The 20,037-nt window shown below is 53.3% G+C and overlaps 1 protein-coding gene across 4 annotated transcripts in view; it reads right to left on the bottom strand.

Moving 5' to 3' along the window:
* Nucleotides 1-19,250, bottom strand: part of C2CD2 (C2 calcium dependent domain containing 2) — a 54,032-nt gene extending 34,782 nt beyond the window's left edge. For 2 of the 4 annotated variants that reach the window (XR_010376790.1, XM_031459945.2), the window contains exons 1-2: nucleotides 18,827-19,250; nucleotides 9,729-9,827 (exon numbers count right to left, since the gene is read on the bottom strand). Coding sequence is in view for 3 of the 4 variants with exons in the window: in XM_031459945.2 (XP_031315805.2) it covers nucleotides 9,729-9,827; nucleotides 18,827-19,099 (372 nt within the window). In the remaining variant the exon portion in view is untranslated. Of the gene's footprint in view, nucleotides 1-1,325; nucleotides 1,523-9,728; nucleotides 9,828-18,826 lie in introns of those variants that run through there. The other 2 variants (XM_064476157.1, XM_064476160.1) reach the window with 2 other exon arrangements.
* Between the last annotated feature and the right edge of the window lie 787 nt (nucleotides 19,251-20,037).

Below are 20,037 nucleotides of genomic sequence, written 5' to 3' on the forward strand. Positions count from 1 at the left end.
CTGCCCCTCCAACAGAAACCTGACTGCACCACACTAGGCCCCCAGCGAGGGGTCCATCTCCAACGTCCACCATAAAAGACCTCGACAGCAGAGTTAGAGAGAAAATCTTGCCTTCTCTTGATACCAGCAAAAAATTGCACAACCCATACTTTCTTTAAGGTCGCTCTCGGAGGACTGGTTTATGTGGATTAGCTACAAATCTTCATGGTGGTGCTGCATCTCCAGAGGGCATCAGAGGTTGGAACAGAAAAATGTTTTTCTAAGAAATGTCATCTATTCATTTTAAAAATAAATGCTCTATAAACAGTCCTTTTTGGAGGAATGTACTTTAATGCCAGATGAGTTACACACACCAATGACATGACACAGAGAAAATTCTCTGTCCTTTGTCTCAACAGGCCGGGCCATTTTACTGCTTAAAGTCAAAAACCAGGCAGTGACTGGTTAAAAGCCAATAAATACAAAAACAAGCAGATTTTAAAAGACTTTAAAACTACCGGAATGTGGAGGGGAGGGTGTAGCTCGGTGGTAGAGCGCATGTTTACCTTGGTCCTGGGTTCAATCCCCAGTACCTCCATTAAGATAAAACATAATCCTACCCACCCCTCCCCCGCAAAACAACAACAAAAACAAACAAAAAGCAATAAAATTTCTAGAGTGCAAGCCTCCAAAAGTCACAATTACCATTCACATCACGTTGGGAAAGGAAGTGCACTCACTGGAAATGGGACACCTAAAGGTCCAAATGTCCTTTCATGGAGACCCCGAGGGTCTCCCCCGGCCCCACGGCTTCCCGGCCCTCTAAGTCACATCTGTCATCCAGACCATCCGCTCCTCCAGTGTTCAGCTGGAGCCGCCAACTGAAACAGCGATCTGATCCCACCTCAGCGTTCAGCACAGCCGCGCTGCTGCCACTCCTCCTGCGAGTCCAGCCGGAGAGACAGTGATCAGGGCCCGAACCTCCCCAGGGCCAGCCTCGGCCCTGCCACCCCGAGAGTAGTAATGTCCCATTTGTCACATGGACGGGAACAAAATGGAAAGGAGGTTTAAAAAATAATCTCTTTGAGCGCATTAAGGTGTTACCCACAGTGGGGGTCAAATCCCCTCAGCCCATGCAAACAGTGGCAAGGACCTCGCCATCCCCAGGGGTCCCCTCTCGGAACTGCAGAAGGCAGGGCCACCCTTCCAGCTACGGCCACAACATCCAGGGTTGACTTGTATCCAAATACGGACCAATAGGTAGAGACCCTGACCTGGACCCTAGAGGGTTCCCACCCCAAACACAGCCGTGCTTACAAGGACCCCTCCTGAAGTCCACGAGTTACCTCCGCAGAGCCGCCCGGTGACATGGAGCTGTTTGACGCGGCTGCTAACCCTTTGGTGCGGAGCTTCCCACAGACACCGTCTGATGCGGGTACTGGATTTTTAAAGTTAAATTGAAATGATATCTGGCTTCTGCAGTGGGACCAAGGGCTTCTCTGAGAACAGAAGTGCCGTGGGCCCCAGAGCAGGACTCCACCAAGTCAAGCTCTGGGAGCAAAGAAGTGAGCTCCCTCGAACCGGAGACAGGAGGGGAGGGGGCAGGTGCAGCCATCAGGCGTCTGACACAGCAGTGAGCACCAGGGCGGCGGGAGACTTGGCTCCCAGTGGACCCTGAGCTTCCTCATAGGCTCCTGGTAAATGACACTCCCACAGGCGCCAGGGCGGCCTTCAGGCCGACCATACAAGCTCAAGGGGTGTGGCGGACCAGCTCCTGGGAATCGAGGCTCCTTCCCCAAAGCAGCTGGAACAATCCTCCCACTTGTTAGCATGTGAAGTTACCGAGGCCGAGGCCGTAAAAACCAGCGGCCCCGCCCCTCGTGGCCTTTCACTTGCCTTTGAGACGCCGCACTCCTCTGCGGAGTGTGCACCCCTCTGAATAAATCTACTTTTACTCAACTACGACCTGCTCTTGAATTCTTTCCTGCATGAAGCCCCAGGAGCCTCACTTGGTGGGGCTCATTGCAGGGGCTCACCTGGGGCCTGGGACACGGCCGTCCTCTCACACCCCATTTTCCTGTATCAAATCCACCTGCTTTATTCTTGAGACTTTTTTTCCCCCAGAGCAAGCAAAGAAACGGTCGATGACACAAACCACCTCAAAATCACGCAACAGTGCACTCAGATAGACCCCCTTCCTCTCTGCGCAGGAGCGCCTGTCGGGGGTGGGCTCCACGTGGCGAGGGTCCCAGAGGTGGGCCTGGGCTGACAGGTGAGGGGTCACAGGTGAGGGGTCAGGGTCGCTGGTCCACCCCCAGCGATCAAGACAGGAGGCAGCATCATCCGGGTGTAGAGGGCACATTTTGGTTCTAACCTGCATGGAGGGAGAGCTGAGGCCTTCAGTCAAGGTGGTTTTTTTTTTTTTTTTTCAATTTTATCTGTTTCATATGTATGATTTGTCATCAATTTTTGATTTTAGAAATCTTTTGGGGGGTGAAGTAACTAGGTTTATTTACTTATTTATTTTAAGGAGGGACTGGGGATTGAACTCAGGACCTCATGCATGCTGAGCATGCGCCCTGCCACTGAGCTCCACCCTCCCCCTCAGTCAACAACTCTCCAGTTTCAAGACCTTAAACTCAAGTAGTCACACACCTATGCAAATAGGTCTTTTCTTGACTCTGTCTTCCTTTGTTTGCCCAAAGAACCCTAGGCCTAGGGGCTCCCCAGTTTTGTTGCCAACAAGAAAGTCCTCTGATCTTCAAGTCTCCCTGTGCTTTTCCACTTGCCTTTTCAGTTACATTTCTTGTGCAGTGGCCTCGGCTTCTCCCTCTCTGAGAACACTCTAGAGAACTAGAAATTATTTAATTACGTTTGTCTCTAAGAACGAGGAACACAGCTGAGAAAATGTATCTAGAAGGTTTACGTCGCTGCATATTTTGCACTTTAATCGCACTGTTTTACATCATGAGGAGAGAACTCCCAAATAAAATGGACGCAAAGACCCTCTACGAGTGTCTGATCACATTTCTTCCCCAACTCTGCAGCCTCGTCTCCACCCCGCAGGTATCAAGACGGCGCGAGTCTGATCTAAAACATCACTTCTACTCCAGAGAACCCGGGCAGAGCTAGATGTTCTCAGAGCGTCTGTAAAGCTCACCCTGCTTGCCTGCTCACTTCCAATACATGGCTGAAGATGCAATTTTATATGAAATTCTCCCAGTGGACTGGGGTGAAAAATGCTGGGAACAAGGTGGTGGCCAACCAGCCCCTAGGAATGCTGGGGAGACACTCTAAGCATCACCCTCGAGGGGTGTGCCTGGGACCGCACAGACTCCGACACCCCACCCCCAGCAATGCTCTCCATCCCTTCTCTTGTTGGGACCCCTTAAAATGCACAATGGGGGAGGCGGGCAGAGTTCCGTGGTAGAGTGTATGTTCAGCACGCACGAGGTCCTGAGCTCAATCCCCACTCCCTTCGTGGAAATAAATAAGTAAATAAATAAACCTAATTACCTCCCCCCTCAAAACAAACAAGACCAATAAATAAATAAAACAAAATATTTTAAAAATGAACGAGGCTTTCTAGTAACAGGACACTGCAGTAATAGGAGGTACTGTTACTGCACAGTGTGGTTTAGTGGAGGCAGTCCTCAGCTTAAACACCTGCTCTCTTGCATGGACTCTATGCGCTGAAAAATGTATACGAGACGCTTCCTTTAAAATGAAGGGCAGGAGGGAACCAGGGCTCTTCCGGGCTGGCTGTTAGCGCCCCAGGTCGGGGCCAGGTCACTCTGCCACACCCGCACCTGGTGCTGCTGCCCTGTGTTCCAACACACACACAAAGCCTCACTTGCCCGAGGGGCCTCTCCCCACCTCTTCTCCAGGCCAAGCACCTGAGGGCTGACAGCGCAGAGTTCCATAGGCTGTCATCCAAACAAACAGGTGGCCCGTCAGGAGGCCCTGCTCCCACTCAGGTCTCAAAGGGCGGGCCTCCCGTCTCACCCCTGCCCTTGGAAAGACTGCTTCAAAACAATTGCACAACCTGTTAGTATTTTAGCCGTCAATACCCAGAGAATGTGGTACTTGGAATTTCAAGTTGTGAAAAGCCAGAAAAAAAAAAAAAAAAAAAAAAGTCAACCAAGTTTCCTATTTGCCACCACAGGGAGAAATGTGGACAGCTTTGCATCACTCACCCTTGCAAACCAACGCACCCACCGAGGTCTGGAAAGAGCCCAGGAGACCCTGGCACCTCTCAGAATTTATTTTAGTGTATAAATGTGTAACAGAGGGCCTTAAGTAGAAACAAACAAACAAAACCAAAAGCCATGCGCTCACAGTGCACAGGTCACACCGGGCGAGGGCTGTGGGCTCCCCGACAGACAACGCGGAGTAAGATCCTGGGGGAAATTCCATGCAGTTGCCCAAGGCCTGTTGGTTGCCATGGTTTTACAGAAGCAAAGCTTGGCCAGTGTCCTTTCGTTCCTTTTTCCCCATCTTCAGTATCTCTTCCGTGGTTGGGGTGGGTGGGGTGGGAGCTTAAGTTAATTGATAATAATAAAAATGTAAGGAATAATAGTAATGCCATTGATCACGGCGTGCAGCGGTGGGAGCTGCTTTCTGGAGGCCGACTCGGGTTCAATTCCAGCCTCTACTATTTAGAGGCTCTCCGTCCCCCTGCCCAAGTGCCCCGGCCTCTTTGCCTCGGTCTCCTCCTCTGTACAATGGGCAGGACGCTTCCTTGGGCAGAGGACAGCTGCGCACCGATGGGAACAGACGCGGCCCCCACCGGCCTGTGGCATCAGGAGATGGGATACGGCAGGGGCGCTGCAGGGACTGCGCAGGCTGGGGCCCTCGCTCCCCCACAGCCCTGCCGGGGGAGCCCTCCTCTACAGACAAAGCCTGTGGCTCAGAGGGAGGAGGAGGTGCCTAAGATGCGCTCAGCTCCGGCCTGAGTCTCCCTGGCTTCCCGGACTTTCTCCCCGCGGGGTAGATTGCTATGTTTATTTAAAACTTGAATCTATAGCCATCACTGTACCATCTGAAGCCTCTGTTATTGACAGAGGACATTGAAAACAGAGATAAGTAATGCTTTCCATGGGACAGGACACACACCAAGAAGGCCAATGTCACTGCGGTCCCCCAGCACCAAGTGTGACCCTTGCTTTCCCTGGCAAGCCTGCTACATATCCATCCTGTCCGCAGGGACGCTCCCCGCGCTTCCTAAGGCAATGCGTGGCCTTCTGAGTGAGCGCCGCCCTCCAGACCCTGCTCCACTTCCAGGAGCTCCCCACTGCCTGCGCAGCCCTCACGCCCCCACAGATCTTCTGCCCACGATGTGCTGCAGAGGGGCTGTCGCTGCTGCCCGAGGAGGAGGAGCTACTCTCGGGCCACTGGTGACACAGAAATTAAGTGTCCATCTTCTGGGTCAGACATTCTGGAGCAAAACTCTCCCAGATGTGAGGAAAGAGAACACGGGTACAAACTAGGTGCTCTTGTGTAAGAGCGTAATTACAGAGTGGGAGAAATCGATGTACTCAGGGCGTGTCGGGGTGGGAAGAGAGGGCAGTGGCAGCCCCTGGAGAGGAGTCTGAGGGTGATGCCTTCCTCCGCGGGGAATGCCCCACGAAAAGCACCTCTCAGCATCACCAGCCCTCGCTGGTCCTGCCACCTGGCCAGGCCGAGCGTGTGTCTGCGGACACGGAGCCCTGGAGACAGGGTGCTTCCAGCTGCCACCTGAAAAAGTGTCCTACCAGAGGCACTCAGGCTCCCTGCACCAGGACTGTGTCTTAGGGATAAATATTTGGTCTTTGCTCTTGGTGCTTAGCACACAGCTCCTAAAACCCTTGGACTCTCCGCAGTGATAAGAATGTCTCTTGTATGCTGAGGGGTGACTGGTGGTTGGGACAGCAGAATAACATCAGTACGGGGGCCTGGGGGCCACAGACACAGGGGCTCCATTAGAGGCTTTCAGTCGCCACCTGGACCTCAGGGGAGGGACAGGGACTGGAGACTGAATCACTCACCAATGACCTGTGATTTAATCAGCCAGTGCCTGTGTAATGGAATTGCCATAAAAACTATTAAACAATGGGGCGCAGAGAGCTTCTGGTCTGTTGACCCCAGGAGGTCCTGGGGCGGGGGTGGGTGGGGGTAGAAGCTCCACCCCTTCTCCCTCCCCTGCCCCAGGCATCTCTTCCCTTTGGCTGTTTCTGAGCTGCGTTCTTTATGAGAAACTAATGCTGGTAAGAAATAGCAACAGTAATGGTAAGTAGTAATGACACACTAGAGTGTATTACTATAATCACAGTAACTAAGTAAACTGTTTTCCTGAGTTTTGTGAGCTGTTCTAGCAAATGATGAGGCGTGAGGAGGGGGCTGTGACCCCCACTGTATGGCCACCAGGCAGCCCAGACTTGGGGTCGGCGTCGGGAGTGGGGGGGCAGGGGTCTGCGCTGACTTCGCGTAGTCAGTGCCAGAATCAAACGGAACTGTAGGACGCCCGGTGGACACCCAGAGAGCTGGAGGATCACTTCGGGCGGAAGGAAAACACGCACATTTCTGATGCCAGAAGAGTGGTGAGGGGACTATGCACCTACCTTGGGTCCCAAAAGATGACTCAAATGCTCTAAGGTATGCAGGACCCCGCTCTCTACGCAGGACATTGGGGCGAGGAGCTTTCTGAGGAGCCAGATGTTTGCAAAGGTGGTTACTTTGGGGGGGTCTTCAGGGGCTGCAGGAGAAAGTCAGAGTACAGGGCACCCGGAGGGCGGGGAAGGCCTGCTTCTGTTCTGCGAGGGTCCCACAGGGAGATGCAAGACCAGCCCTAAACCAGGGAGATGCTCACGGAGGGGGACCAGGCCCCGCTCTCATCTGCTTGATCAAAGACGTGACTATTACCAGACCCGTTGGTCCAGAAGGAGTCATCCCTATTGCTACCTCAAATGCCATCCACACGACCCTTGTCAGGGCTGAGTGAGAAAGCTGAGAAACAGAACCTGACATTCTGGCAGGAGCTTAGGAAGGGGAGCAGGATGTCCCTGAAGTACCCTGTTTGTGTCTCTTGTCCACCTATTCACATCCTCGGGCTCTGCTACGGCTCTTCCTTTCTCAAGAATTACGCAGAGCATGAAGAACACATGACGCCGCCAACTGGGAACTCAATCTCAGTTACGAACACAAGGTGGGTGGTTTAGCTCCTGAAAGGAGTTAGGCACCCTTGTCAGTGTCCTGCCCAGCAGGCAGTCTGGGAGCATGAGTTCCTGGGACAACATTTCTTCTTCATTTAGCGCAAGGATGTTAGGGAACCTCCCACGGGGACAAATTACAAGAGAAACTGATTAGCCTGGCTTGATTGCTTTGCAAATGGGTGCCCTGAAATGGGCTGTGATCAGCCAAGGTTCTCAGCCAAGAGAGGAAAAGGTTGTGTAGGATCCAAGCACCCTGGGGTGTCCTGCTCTCCACTTCCCAGGAGCCAGGTGGATCCCCACAGCACCCCCGCTGGAGGGCGTGGACAGGACCCGGACTGGTCCAGGGTACCATGGCACTCAGCCTACGTTCCTGCACGGTCAGGGGGCTGGCCAGCAGCCCATAAGCACTGAGAGAGGACAGAGGACAGAGGACAGCCGGGCCCCAGCACGACAAGACACTGGCACGCTCTCAGGTCCTCCCTAGCCAAGGAAACACAGAAGTCAGGAACTATGGAGAAACTTGTAAAAGAAAACAAGACCGTGTACACTTTCCCAGCTGTCTGCTGGGTAGAGAGCTTCCGAGAATTCACTGAGGACGGCGATCTGAGGTCCCATCCCAGGAGAGCGGAGGGAGGTAGGGGCAGACTTAAAAAAAAGAAAAAGCTTATGCACTTTCACATCATTTTTAACTTTTTAATGGGCAAGCACTATTTCTGCAATGGTATTAAAATGGTTTAACCGCCCACCTTCCAAAGGTCGCTTTACTGGTACAATATGTTAAGACCTTTAAAAATGGTCTATTGCTATTTCAGTCTCTGCTCCCTCCCTGTCCCCTCCAGGCCAGCCCCTGAATGCTCTGCTCCTCTCTTAATGCAGACAGCGTCAGAAAACAGCAAACAGAAACTGACCGCCCCAAAGGGACTTGGGGGCTGTTCGTCAATAACGGGGAGGACATCACTGCAGGGAGGCACTTCCCAGGCAGGGGCCTGGGCAGGTCAGGCCTGCAGCAAGCTGGCTCATAGCCCCCCCCAGTCTCTGACACTGGGCCATCTGCACTCATGGCCCTTTCCAGCTCTTCTGGGCTGTGCCGGCGTCAGCATCTTGCATGGTTGCCACCAGTTTCCTCCTGCAACCCCAATCCAATACCTTCCAGAGACTTCCCCATGCTTGCTGCAGGGATTAGGGGGCTATGTGACTCTAACGTTGGCCAGGAGATGGAGAAAGAGAGCTGTCCTGCACTGCCAGGACAGAGGAAGGCGGACCAGCGCCTTGGGGACCAATTCTGGAATCTGGGGTAGAGCTGAAGCGTGTATACCTACAACCCCACAATCCCACGCACACCTGCCTGGAGATACTCCTGTGCTTGTGCCTGAGGACTCAGGAGACAGTTCACAGCAACTCTACTGTACTTGCGAAAAAGAAAGCTACCCGATTATTCATCTGTGGAAGCAGCCCCGATCCCCCAGAGTCCTGAATGTTATCTCAAGGTAATGAGCGAGCAGGGCACAAATCAACCTGTGTGAACCTCCAAACCGTCACGATGTATAAAGAGAAAGCTTGCTGTCAGACTGTGCACGCAAGACGGCGACCCTGACAAATGCACAAGCAGCAAACACTCCAGCTGAGCCCGGGAGGACACACAGTGGGCGGGGCCCCAGGGCTGGGGCACCTCCTTCTCTGTCTGGGGCCACACAGACGCCCCTTCCTCGCTGCCTGCTGAATGGCATGCATTTAACTTGATGCTAAATTCTGGAGAGACACATGGGCAAAAGACCTCGGACCTGAGAGTTTCTTCTCACTTTCTACAGATACCTCTTATTTAAAAAAAAACTTTACAATTACATGTGGCATTGGGCTGGTCTAGTAAGTAATTTCGGCCTGAACTGTTAGCAACTGTAAAACAAACTCATGTAATATCGAAATGGCTTCAATCTACATATCATGCCATGGAATTCTTCACATACTACTATTTACATAATTTTATACATATATATATATAAATTAAGATATAATCCATCCATTTAAACTGTAAGATTAAATGGTTTTCAAATATATTTCACAGAATTGTACAAACATCACCCCCATCACTCTTAGAGCGTTTTCATCTCCCCCACAAAATCCCGTCCCCACCAGCAGTCACTGCTCACGTCCCCTCCCGTATTACCCGTCCCTGCCCCCCAGACATCACTAATCCACCTTCTGCCTCTGCTGGTGTCTCTGCTCGGGACCTTTCACAGAAAAGGAGTTGTGCAGCATGTCCTTTCATGTCTGGCTGCTTTCACTCAGTAGCGAGTCTTCCAGGCTCATCCTCGTGGGAGCACGTGTCAGAACTGCATCCCTTTATGAGGCCAGATCATCCTCCATTATGAGGAGGTGTCACATTTTACTTATCCACCCATCAGTTGATGGGCCAGATTTTTTTTTTTTTTTTTTGAAATGTGGGGGGATGTAAGATGTCGGCATTTTTAGTCATTCTCAGACAGAATCAATCCCCTGAGCCCGGCTTCAGATTCACTTCCTCCGTGAGGAAAGGCCAGCGGCGGCGCCCAGCCTGCTCACCTTCTCCTGGGCCGACCTGGCCGCGCTGGAGACTTGCTGCACCGCCAGCTCCAGGGGCTGCTGCAGTGGGTCCTCCTGGAAGCGCAGGAGCAGTGGGCCCTGGAACAGAAAAGCACAGTGAGGAGGCGGGGGCTCTGGGGTGGGGGCGGGGCTGCTTTCTAAGGGAAATTACATACTTGTGACAAAGCTCTGCAGATCTAAGAAACTGTGATATGACTTCTAGTTAAATCCGTGCTTCTAAACAGCAGCGATGGACAAATAACGGTAGGAAACGCTAGAGCAAAACCGATGTTGCAATAAAGGCAGCAAAGGTGTTCTGAACGCTCCTGTTCACGGTGTAAGGGGAGGGGCCCAGGCTCCTGGGGTGCAGACAGGCTGCTTCGTGCTGGGCGGTGGGTCTGCAGGTCAAGCCCGGTGTCCAGCCAAGCACAGCAGGTCTGAGGGCTGTGTCCGCCCCTTCTGCTGGGAAAGCGCTCTCTCTGGCTTCAGAGAGTCGCCTTTCCCTTCTCCACGTGGGTGCTGGTGCTCTGCTCAGGGTGCTGCTCCCCCTTCTCCTCTCCTATTGCCCGGGGTGGGAACCCCTGGGGGGTCAGATGTTCTCCCTGGAATTTGGGATACCTTGGCTGGAAATGAGCCAGCCAGTGGCTGTGTTCACAGACTGGATGCCCAAGCCCCCGCTTTGCAGACACCAGCGCTGCCGGGCTCCTGCCCAGCCCCCCGGGGTCTCCTCCTTCAAGTCTGCCTTCTGCTCCAAGCATCCTCCCGCGCCCTGCCAAAAAGTCCTCCGTGGCTTGTCAGCCTACATCCCTTCTGGTTTTTGCGATTAAAATCTCCAAGTGAGAGGTGTGCAATTAAATTAATATGACCACAAGAGAACAAGATTGATGCTTTATAAAAGAACAAATCGGGGCGTGGGTAGCCAACCAAGTCTTGGCCTTTTAAAAAAACAAGTTCTTTTGCGAGGCCAAACACTTACGCCAGCATGACAAGCCTGGAATGAAACTCTCCTTCAACTCTCTTCCTGACACACTCTGGAAAGCACGTCAGAAGGTGAGTTCTGATTGGGTGTTTCAAAAAGGAATTCAGCCCCACAACTTCCCACCACATCTCATCTATTTCTGAGGCTCTCAGCTGTGATGAGCTGGTTCCGGCCACAGGCATCGCCAAGGGTAGGGAACGAAAATGGTGCAAACCAGCACTGACGCTCTCTTCTGGCAAGTGCAGAGCAGATGAGCAAGAATGAAGTCATCACAGGCTGCTTCTTAAGAATTCCCAGTGATGAACAGTAAATCCACAGCAAAGAGCATTGTCACCGACATGCTTCAAACCTCACCCTGTCTTAGCAACATCTATCTCATCCCCTAAAAATCACCGGGGGAAAATTAAACCTACTTTTCAAGTGATGGAGTCATGTTTAGGGGCTGTTCTGCTGACATTCTTCACGGCTGGGAACTTGGGTTGGTGTGACCTGCTGGCCAGGGGCTTGGTGATGACACCACTCTGTGCCGGGCCCCCTGGCTGAGGTAACAGTGCCCAGCACAGAGCCCACTGCCAGGCAGGGAACCCCCCCATCACCCCTGGGCAGGAGATGCTACAGCCGCTGGGACTGCGTGTGAAACAAGGTAGCTTCTGCACCAGCTGAAAACACAACGCGGCCCTAAGCAGGTGGATGCCGCCTCCTGTCCCAGCAGGAGGTGCAGTCTACGCCCTCTTACCTGCGGCTCCTTCTGAATGAAAGCCCTGAACCTATTCTGCTGGGAATGTCAACATTAAGGGGCAGTCTCACAAAGGGGATAAACGACTAAGTCAAAATAAGGACCCAGAGCCTCCCCTTCCCTTTCCAATTGCCGAATCCTGGAGTTTTGGGAAGCCTAGTGTGGGCTCAGCACAGCCACCATCGCCTACTTCTCCACACTCCGTCCATGGCAGGTGGCCCCATTCCAGACTCAACCCCGCGTGGACTGAAGTAAGATGTGATGTGCACAGGGAAAAGCAACATGCAGGAACCACCAGGAAAACGTTGAGAGAGAAAAATAAGAGACTAGCTCTCCTGGCATTAAAACACACAGAACTTCCATAATTTAAACTGTGTGGTCCCGGCACAGACAACTGGTGAACTAAACCAGGACGTCCAGAAGAGACCCCGATACTGGCAGAAACAGTGCGTGACAAAGGTGGCGTCCCAAAGCACTGGGTGAAGATGGGATTTTTTTTTTTTTAATGTGGATGTGAGAGGAACCCCAGGTGGAATACAAGCATGACTGCACCATAAGCAGCAAGAACACATCAAGAAACCACCACCCTGCAGGGGCCAGGAAACAGATCTGACCTGAGAAACTACAGAAAACAGTATCCTGGCTGCACGTAAGTGCCAGAATCTAGTCAGTAAACCTGTTTCTCACAGGCGCACAGGTTAGCAATTCAGAAAGTACTCTGTGCACACACTAGAACGGATCAAATACGTAAGCCTGTTACAGAGGGTAAGTCCCAGAGGCCTCACTCTGGGAGAAGGAAGTTAAAGATAAGGAAGGAGGAAGATGAAAATGGACTCTGTGCTGCTGACCTGGAATCCAGGGTATCAGTAAAAAGTCATGGTTTTGAAGAGACAGACAGACAGATGTGTGCACATGAATGTGTTAGCATCCACACATATATTTCCTCAGTCTCTCCACTAACAGGGCCCAGAAGCAATGAGACTCCAGCAGTAATAAGCACACTGGATGCCCAGATCTTGGTTTCTAAACACTTCCCAGGAAAAGGAATCGGGGCGGCTTGCAGAAGTGGACGAATCCAAAGCCAGAGGAGAAGAAAAGTACAAGATGAGTCAAGAGCAAACATCTTGTAGAACCATAAAGCAAGGGGGGCTAAAAAAAGAGAATATACATACATGAGCACAAGAGGCCACGATCAAAAGAGCTTCTAATGGCCAAAACAAAAACAGTTGAAGCAACAAAATAAATAGCGATAGTACTGGATTATAACCCATGGAATAAAGTATCCATGAGTCCATACCGATGTATATGCCCAATTAAAAATGTAGGTGGAGAAGACGTGGTAGCTCTTTCTTGCAGTAGAATTCCAATGAATAAATGTAGAAGGAGAGAGAGAAGTAAAAACCATCATTAGGCAAACTCCTCGGAGTCTACTGTTACAGACTAGATATGCAGGTGGATGCCAAAATCAGTGGGCAAAAGTGTAAGGAGTAACAGGATTTGAACAGTCTCAAGTATCTCCTCCACACATGTGTTAACTACTGGGGAAAAGTATAAAAGCAGACGTAAGATATAAGAGAAACTGGCGGAAATCACCTTCACCAAGGGGTCAAGGCCACCGTCCCCCACCGTCGGCCACAGTGACATCACGAACCCCGTGATGCAGGCCACGGGAGGGGGCACGTCACTTCTGTGGTTTATACAACTGCAGTCCAACTGTGTGGAAACACCAAATTGAGGGATATTTGGCAAGATAACAATCAATACTCTTTAGAGGTTTCAAGGTCATGAAAAATAACGAAAGACTGGGGAACTTTCACAGACCGCAGGAGACAAACACAGAGCAACAACACAATACCACGTAGAACCTGAATGGGAACGATAAAAGGAGACTGGTGGAAAACCCATGAAATTCAAGTAAGGTCTTCAGTTTAGTTAAAACTTTTCTTAATTTCTTGTACTGTTAAAGCGTTACTGTCATTGCACTGTGACATATGGTAACAGGATGCTAATTTCTTACACTGTTATAATGTTAGTATCATTGTACTATGAAATACAGTAACATTGTACCGATGTTAATTTCTCATCCTGTTACAATGTTAGTATCGTTGCGCTATGAATTACAGTCACATTGTGCCAATGTTAATTTCTTGGTTCTGATCATTATGCTATGGTTATGTAAGGCTGGGTGAGGAAAGCATGGAAACTGAATTGTTTTTGCAACTTTTCTCTAAATCTAAAAGCAGTAAAAACATGAGAAGTTTTTTGTTTTTTTAAAGGGAGACTTGCAAGAAAGCAGCCCACCTTTATTGACTCCATTGGCTACAGGCCTTGCACAGATCTCATCTCATCTTATTTGGAGTGGATGCTGTCTTCCTGACGGAACGTAAAGTTATTCTTTTCCACAGATGAAGCACAGAGAGGTCACAGCCTGCCCAAGGTCACACAGCCCCAGAGCTGCCTTCCAGCCTAAGCAGTGAACACACAGCTCTTCTAAGAGGCTCAAGAGGTGCCCTCCCTCCTCAGCACCCCGCGAAGGGCCAATGGGAGTGGAAGCTAGCTTTGGCTGCATTTTAGTTGCCGTTAACACTACACCCACTCTTCCTTCCCCTGAAGTCCCGTCTCGCTGAGGGAATGGGTGAGCGCAAAGAACAACCTGAACTGGCATCCATTCCTGGTTTCTATTGACAATCTGCAAAGTCATCAGTGAGCCTCCCTTAATGTTGACTCTTTAGAAGCGAAAAACAAAGCACATTAAACAGCTTGTTTGGCCCGGGCTTGGCCGGCTCCCAGGTAGGGAAGGCCTGTGTCCAGACGCGGTGACGCGCATTGCCAGTGCTTCTCCCCCTCCAGCGACGATTTTCTAACAGAACCTGCCATATTCAGGCCCCGACCGCCGCCTGGCCCGAGCCAGCCATGCACTGGGCCCCGGGTGGGCTGTGCCTGGACAGACAGGACTCTGGCCTCTGCTTCCCTTACAATCCCAGGAGCTGATGCGGGCACCAGTGCACACTTGGTGCCGCTGTGGTGGGGCTGGGGCAGCATCCTTCACAGAATGGGGCGATCAGGGAACTTTGCACTGAAATCTGAAATACTGACAGAAGTTAAATCAGAAGAAAAGCGAAGTAAGTGTTGGAGACACACGGAATGTCCTATGGGAAGGTCTCTCACAGGAAAGGACCCTGAATGTTTGAGCAACAGAAAGGAGATTGGTCTAGGGGATCAGGGTGGAGGGCACAGGGAGGGGCAGGTCCTCGACCCTGACCCAAGTTTGCCTTCCCGTTCTTACCAGACGATTTCTTATATAGTGGCCACTGGTGGTCAAGGAGTTTGGGTTTTTGTGAGCAGCATTCAAACAAAGCTCATTATAGAACAAGAAAACTCTCAAGTCTTGTCACTTTGTTTACTTTTTAAATTGCCGAAGCTCACATACAAGTCAGAGCTATTAATAACATGTTCTAAGTTCACACAGCCACCTTTTTTTTTTAATGAAGACCACAAATTGTCCTACAGTCTTGGTCATTCACATTTAGAACATTCCTTTGAAAAAATCATGGGGCAAAGGACTAAAGAAATAAACAGCTTCAGTGACCCTCCTAGCCGGGCCTGGGCCTGCTCGAATGGCCCATTTCCAGCCCAGCCCAGAACATGGCCCTCATGGGGGGACCCATGCCCCCAACAGCATTGGCCCGGGGAAGGAGGGGTTGTCCAGCCCCATGGCAGGAGTCACAGGGCTGCGGTCACACGGGCTTCAAGAGCTGGTGCCCTGTTGTGGAAACTGCAACCCCGGGGCTTCCAGGTGGGTGTTGAGGGCATGGGCCTTGCTGGGTGACTGCCTGCCACCCCAAACCACTCTGCAAATAGGAGAACTACAGAGCTGTTGCCTCTGGGTATTAGGGTGTTAGCTCCCAGTCTGGTGGCGGACACGAGTTCCTAGTCTAGTGACTGAACCAGTTCTGGGATCTTGCTGCTCTCCGGGACGGGCCTGCACTCAGGTCAGCGGGAAGGCGGTGTCCGCAGCGCCAGGCTGGAGGGCGCTGCTGGGCGGGGGGCTCTGGCTGCCTGACTGCTGGTCGGCTTGCGGACACTGTGTATCCAGGAGCTTCTCAGGAGTGAGGAGCTAGCTTGGAGAGCCTGTGAAAAATCCAGCCAGCTCCCTGCACCCCACCCCCACCTTACTAAGTCTGAAGTGGGGGGCGGCGGGGGCTGCATGTGTATGTTTTCAAAGCCCTCTAGGCAATTTGCCAGCGTTTCCCAAACACCAGGCACCTGCCTGACCAGCTGGCAGAGCAGCCATGGTCTCCTCTCCTCTCCAACTCCCCATCCTACCTAGTTATTCCGAGTGAGAGTCAAAATCCCTGGGGGCCCACTGACACAGAGAACCTGGGGTCCCTGGGGTCAAAGGAGACTCTGCACGCTGGTGACCATTCCTCAGATCCCGGGAGATAGGAGCCCCAACGTTAGGGATGCTAGGTGCAGCAACTGCACCCTTTTATCCTGTTGTGCTGGACCTCAGCTAAAGGGAACATCTGGGTCTCAAAGTCACATCTGTTGCCCACAAGGGAACATGGCTACAGGTGTGGATGGAGCATGAAGGCCCTCAGCCCAGGGTCCAGGTCAGCCCCGACAAGTCTCTCCCGCTGATGGCCTCTGTCTTCCATTCTGGAGAAGGAAGAGTCTCCTTGAGAAGAGTTTAGGGTTCCTTTCAGCCTTAAAATGTGAGCTGGGGTAAAACAGAAGGGGGAGGAGTCACTGTCTCCATTCAGTAGAGAATTGCACCTTGCACAGAAGATGGGAGGCAACCGGGTTACTGCCATTGGGTCCCCAGCCCCCCAGTGACAGGCAGAGCAGTGGTCTCCTTCCAGGCCAGGGCAGAAGGCTAACAGGACAGGGGGCGGGAGGAGGCAGGAGGGGCCCATAAGCTGTGGCTGTCTGGGCCGAGTGCGGGCTTGGAGTGTCCACCCTAATCGGGGATTAGTGGGAACTGAGCCGGAGAGAGGGCAGAGGGAGACTCCCACAGGGCTGGCTGCCGGGTCAGGACACCCACTCATGAAGCACGGGGGCCTGCCCACCCACACTGTCATTAGCGCCACCGTGGTGACCGCCCAGGACAGGGGAGGGTGTGTCCCAAGTCAGTAGCAGGATTTACCCAGATCCTATCAGTCTGCAAAACCTTCCATCTGAATTCAAATCAAGCAACGTTTCCGGGCACCATGGAGAGTGGAGTGACATCCCTCCCCCTCAACACACACACACACACACACACACACGCACACACACACACACACACACGCACACACGCACACGCGCACACGCACGCACACACACGCACACACGCACACACAAACCACCTGACACCACAATCAGACCCAATCTACTCTCTGCAAAACTGTCAGAGAAGACTCAGGGCTGCTTTGTGCTTAAACCGGTACATTATTGCCCCTTCCGGGCAAGAGTTCTGGAAAAACTGGTGTGTAAGGCTCTGCAGTGCACGGTGAACATCAGAGAACAGAGAATATGCAACCAAGCCAAGTCTCGCCCCATCCCCTGAGCGGAGCCCCTCCCCTCTCCCACACAAAGATTCAAGTGCGTGGGGTGAAAGGTTTTCGTCAGAAACCTTCAGGTGTTTTCTTCTGTTCTTATCGTTAAGACCAGCTGCAAATTCCCGAGCAGGGATTTCCTCCTTTCTCTCTCAGCCTCTGGCACGCGGGTAACCGGCAAGCATTCTGTCTACAGCAATCACAGGTTCTCAGCCAATCAGAAAAGGCCAGGGAATGAGGCAGACTGGTTTAAGCAGGACTCTCCCAAACTTATAGGGGAGAGGGTCATGTGTCTGCCTGACTCTGTGAGGATTCCCAGGGTGACAGCCACCACCCTCCAGACCAGTCATCCTACACACACACCTTTTACAACTCATGGAAGCCTGAGAATCAGAACTGGTGGCCCACATCATGTCCCCTGTCTCATCCAGCTGGGACAAGACTTTCATCCACTCACAGCTCCAGTCTGCAGCACTCAGCCCCAGAACCCAGGCCCCTGATCAACCCGGGGTCAGTGACAGAGCTTCGCGGGGAAACGAATCTGTGTTTTCTCACATGGATGAGGTCACATGGCTTTAGGGCTCCCATGAGAGATGGGGTGGGTCCTCTGGAGAGTGGTCCGCTTCTGGCAGCTGGAACACCGATTCTAGATGCCAAGACAGACCACCATCAAATGACCTTGAAGGCTTTTTTCACCCAAAAGTTATGGTCATTTTTCTCAGAGTGCAGAACATGGTCTTTGGTTGGATTTATCTCATTCACACTCAAAGCTTTTTGAGCTTTTAAAAACCCATGGCTACGTGAGTCAAGGCCAGGGCACAAAGACCAGGCAGAGGGCCCACCGTGGAATATTTTGAAGGTTGATGGTCCAGACACACAGCATTCGCTATTTCCAAAGCAAAAGGTCACAGGCTTCTCCACCGAGTTCCCAAGCAGGTGTGGGAACATGCATAGTTGGGAGCAGGGAGGGCCAGCAAAGGCTGCAAGGTACTGCCCCAGGCCCACCAGGCCCGAATTCCTCCTATAGAATTCCTGGAAATAGAGGACGTCAGGAGCCTGTCATTAAACCAAGATGTCTTATTAAAAATAAGTCTCCAAGTCATTAACCAGAGAAGGAACATAATCACAGGAGCAGCAGGCAGCAGAGTTCAGTCATAAGCCCCTGAGTTTGGAGGGAGTGCGTAGCTGGGTTCAAATCCCAGCTGTGCGACCCACAAGCTGTGTGACCTTGGGCAGGTTACTTAATCTCTGTTTCCCCACCTGTAAAATTTGACAATGCCTCTGTCCCAGGCATTGAGAGGATTCAGAGACGACATATGTACGGAAAACCCCCAATACAACGCCTGGTGAGTGGCTGGCCCTCAACGGTCACTAATTTTAAACACCAAGGAACACAAAATTTTGGAAATAGATTCTGGGTGAAATTCAGCTCTACAGATGAAAGCATATTTGGCTCACAGTTACTCAGGTATCAGGTGCAAAAAGCACTTGTGTCAAACTGAGTATGGGAATCCACCCAGGACTCCAGGAAGGGCAGGGTGAGCTAGAAGGGGGAATGGGTCCCTGGACAAGTCTTTCCAACAGCCAGTCTGTCCCTCTGGTGGAGCCTATGGCCGGGCACACCTTGCATTTGGTGAATAAAATCTATAATCATTTTGTCTGATTCCCCATCAGGGGTCCCGGGTCTCCAGGGTCTTTCTCCTAACTTTCAAGGATGCTCTGACGCTTGAATCTGCCAAGGGCTGTGGCGAGGCTCCAGGGAAGAAGAGCTCTGCCCTGAACCGGCACCCCGGGATCAGCCGCACCCCGACCCCGCAGCACCATCCCCGCCTTCAAAGCAACTCACCCCTTTCCGTTTGGCCTCATCGTTCAGGGCGGTCACCCAGGCGGCCTGCCACTGGCTCCTCCAGCTGTTCAGCGTCAGGATCCAGGCGAGCAGCGTGTCAGACTCCGGGCGCCGGCCCTCGCCAGGCTCCGCCGCCCGCCGCGGGGACCGGGGTCGCGCCCTGGCCAGCGCCCACTGCGCCAGGTACAGGCCCACCGTGCCCAGGGCCACGACGAACAGCGCCACCAAGACCAGCCACTGGACCTCACCCAGCCACGAGTCCAGGCGGGACATGGTGATGGCGCATACCCGGCGCGCCTCGCCCCAACTTCCCAGACAGCCCCCCACCGGGCGCAGAGCCCGCGGGCAGCGAGCTCAGGACATCAGCTCCCGGCCGGCCGGGGCTCGCGGGGGGCAGGGAGGGGGCGCGGCGGGCTGGAACCGGGAGGCGCGGCGGCGCGGGCCCGGGGCGCCGGGAGGCCGGGCGGGGTGAGGAAAGCCCGGCCGGCGCACGAGGGCCACGGCCCGGGACTGCGCCTCCCACCCAGCACACCTGGCTAGTGCGGACGCGGCGGCCTGCGTTCCCGACCCGGGCGTCTGGGCAGCTCCTCGGACCGCGGCCCCGCGCGCTTCCTCCTGCGCGCGCCGCCCGGGACGTCCCGCCCGCGGCCCCGCAGTGGCCGGAGGAGGCTCGGGCCGCGGGGCGGGGGAGGGGGGCGCGGCCTGCGGGGCGGGGCCGGGGCGGGGCCTGGACCTTCCTTGCGCCTGGGTCGTCCCCGCCGCTTCCCTCAGCGCGGCCCGCCCCTCCCGCCCCCTTAAAGGCCCAGCGCTGGGCTCCTCTGTCGTCCACGCCCCCGCCGCGGCCTCGGCCCCCGCCCGCCACGTGCTGCCGCCGCCGGCTCCCCGCAGCGTCTTGCCCCGGGCGGTGGCGGTGGGGCGGCGGGGTGTGATCCCCGCTCGGCATTCTCCTGAGCTGACATGTCCCGGGCGTGGCGACGCGAAAGCGCAGGACTTTGCAATTAGTCAGCCCGACCCCAGGGGCTACAGTGGGGCTGGCTGGCTGGGCTTCTGTAGCGTGTGTGCGCGTGTGTACGCGCGTGTGTGCGCGCGTGTGCGTATGGAAGGGTGATTTCTAGGATTACCGTCTGCCCACCGGCAAGACGGTGTCTGGCTTTAACATATTTGGAAAGTCCCTAGAAATCCAGAACTCACACCCTGAAGTCAGGAGGCCC

This window comes from Camelus dromedarius, chromosome 2 (assembly GCF_036321535.1).
Source record: "Camelus dromedarius isolate mCamDro1 chromosome 2, mCamDro1.pat, whole genome shotgun sequence".
NCBI classification, from domain to species: domain Eukaryota; kingdom Metazoa; phylum Chordata; class Mammalia; order Artiodactyla; family Camelidae; genus Camelus; species Camelus dromedarius.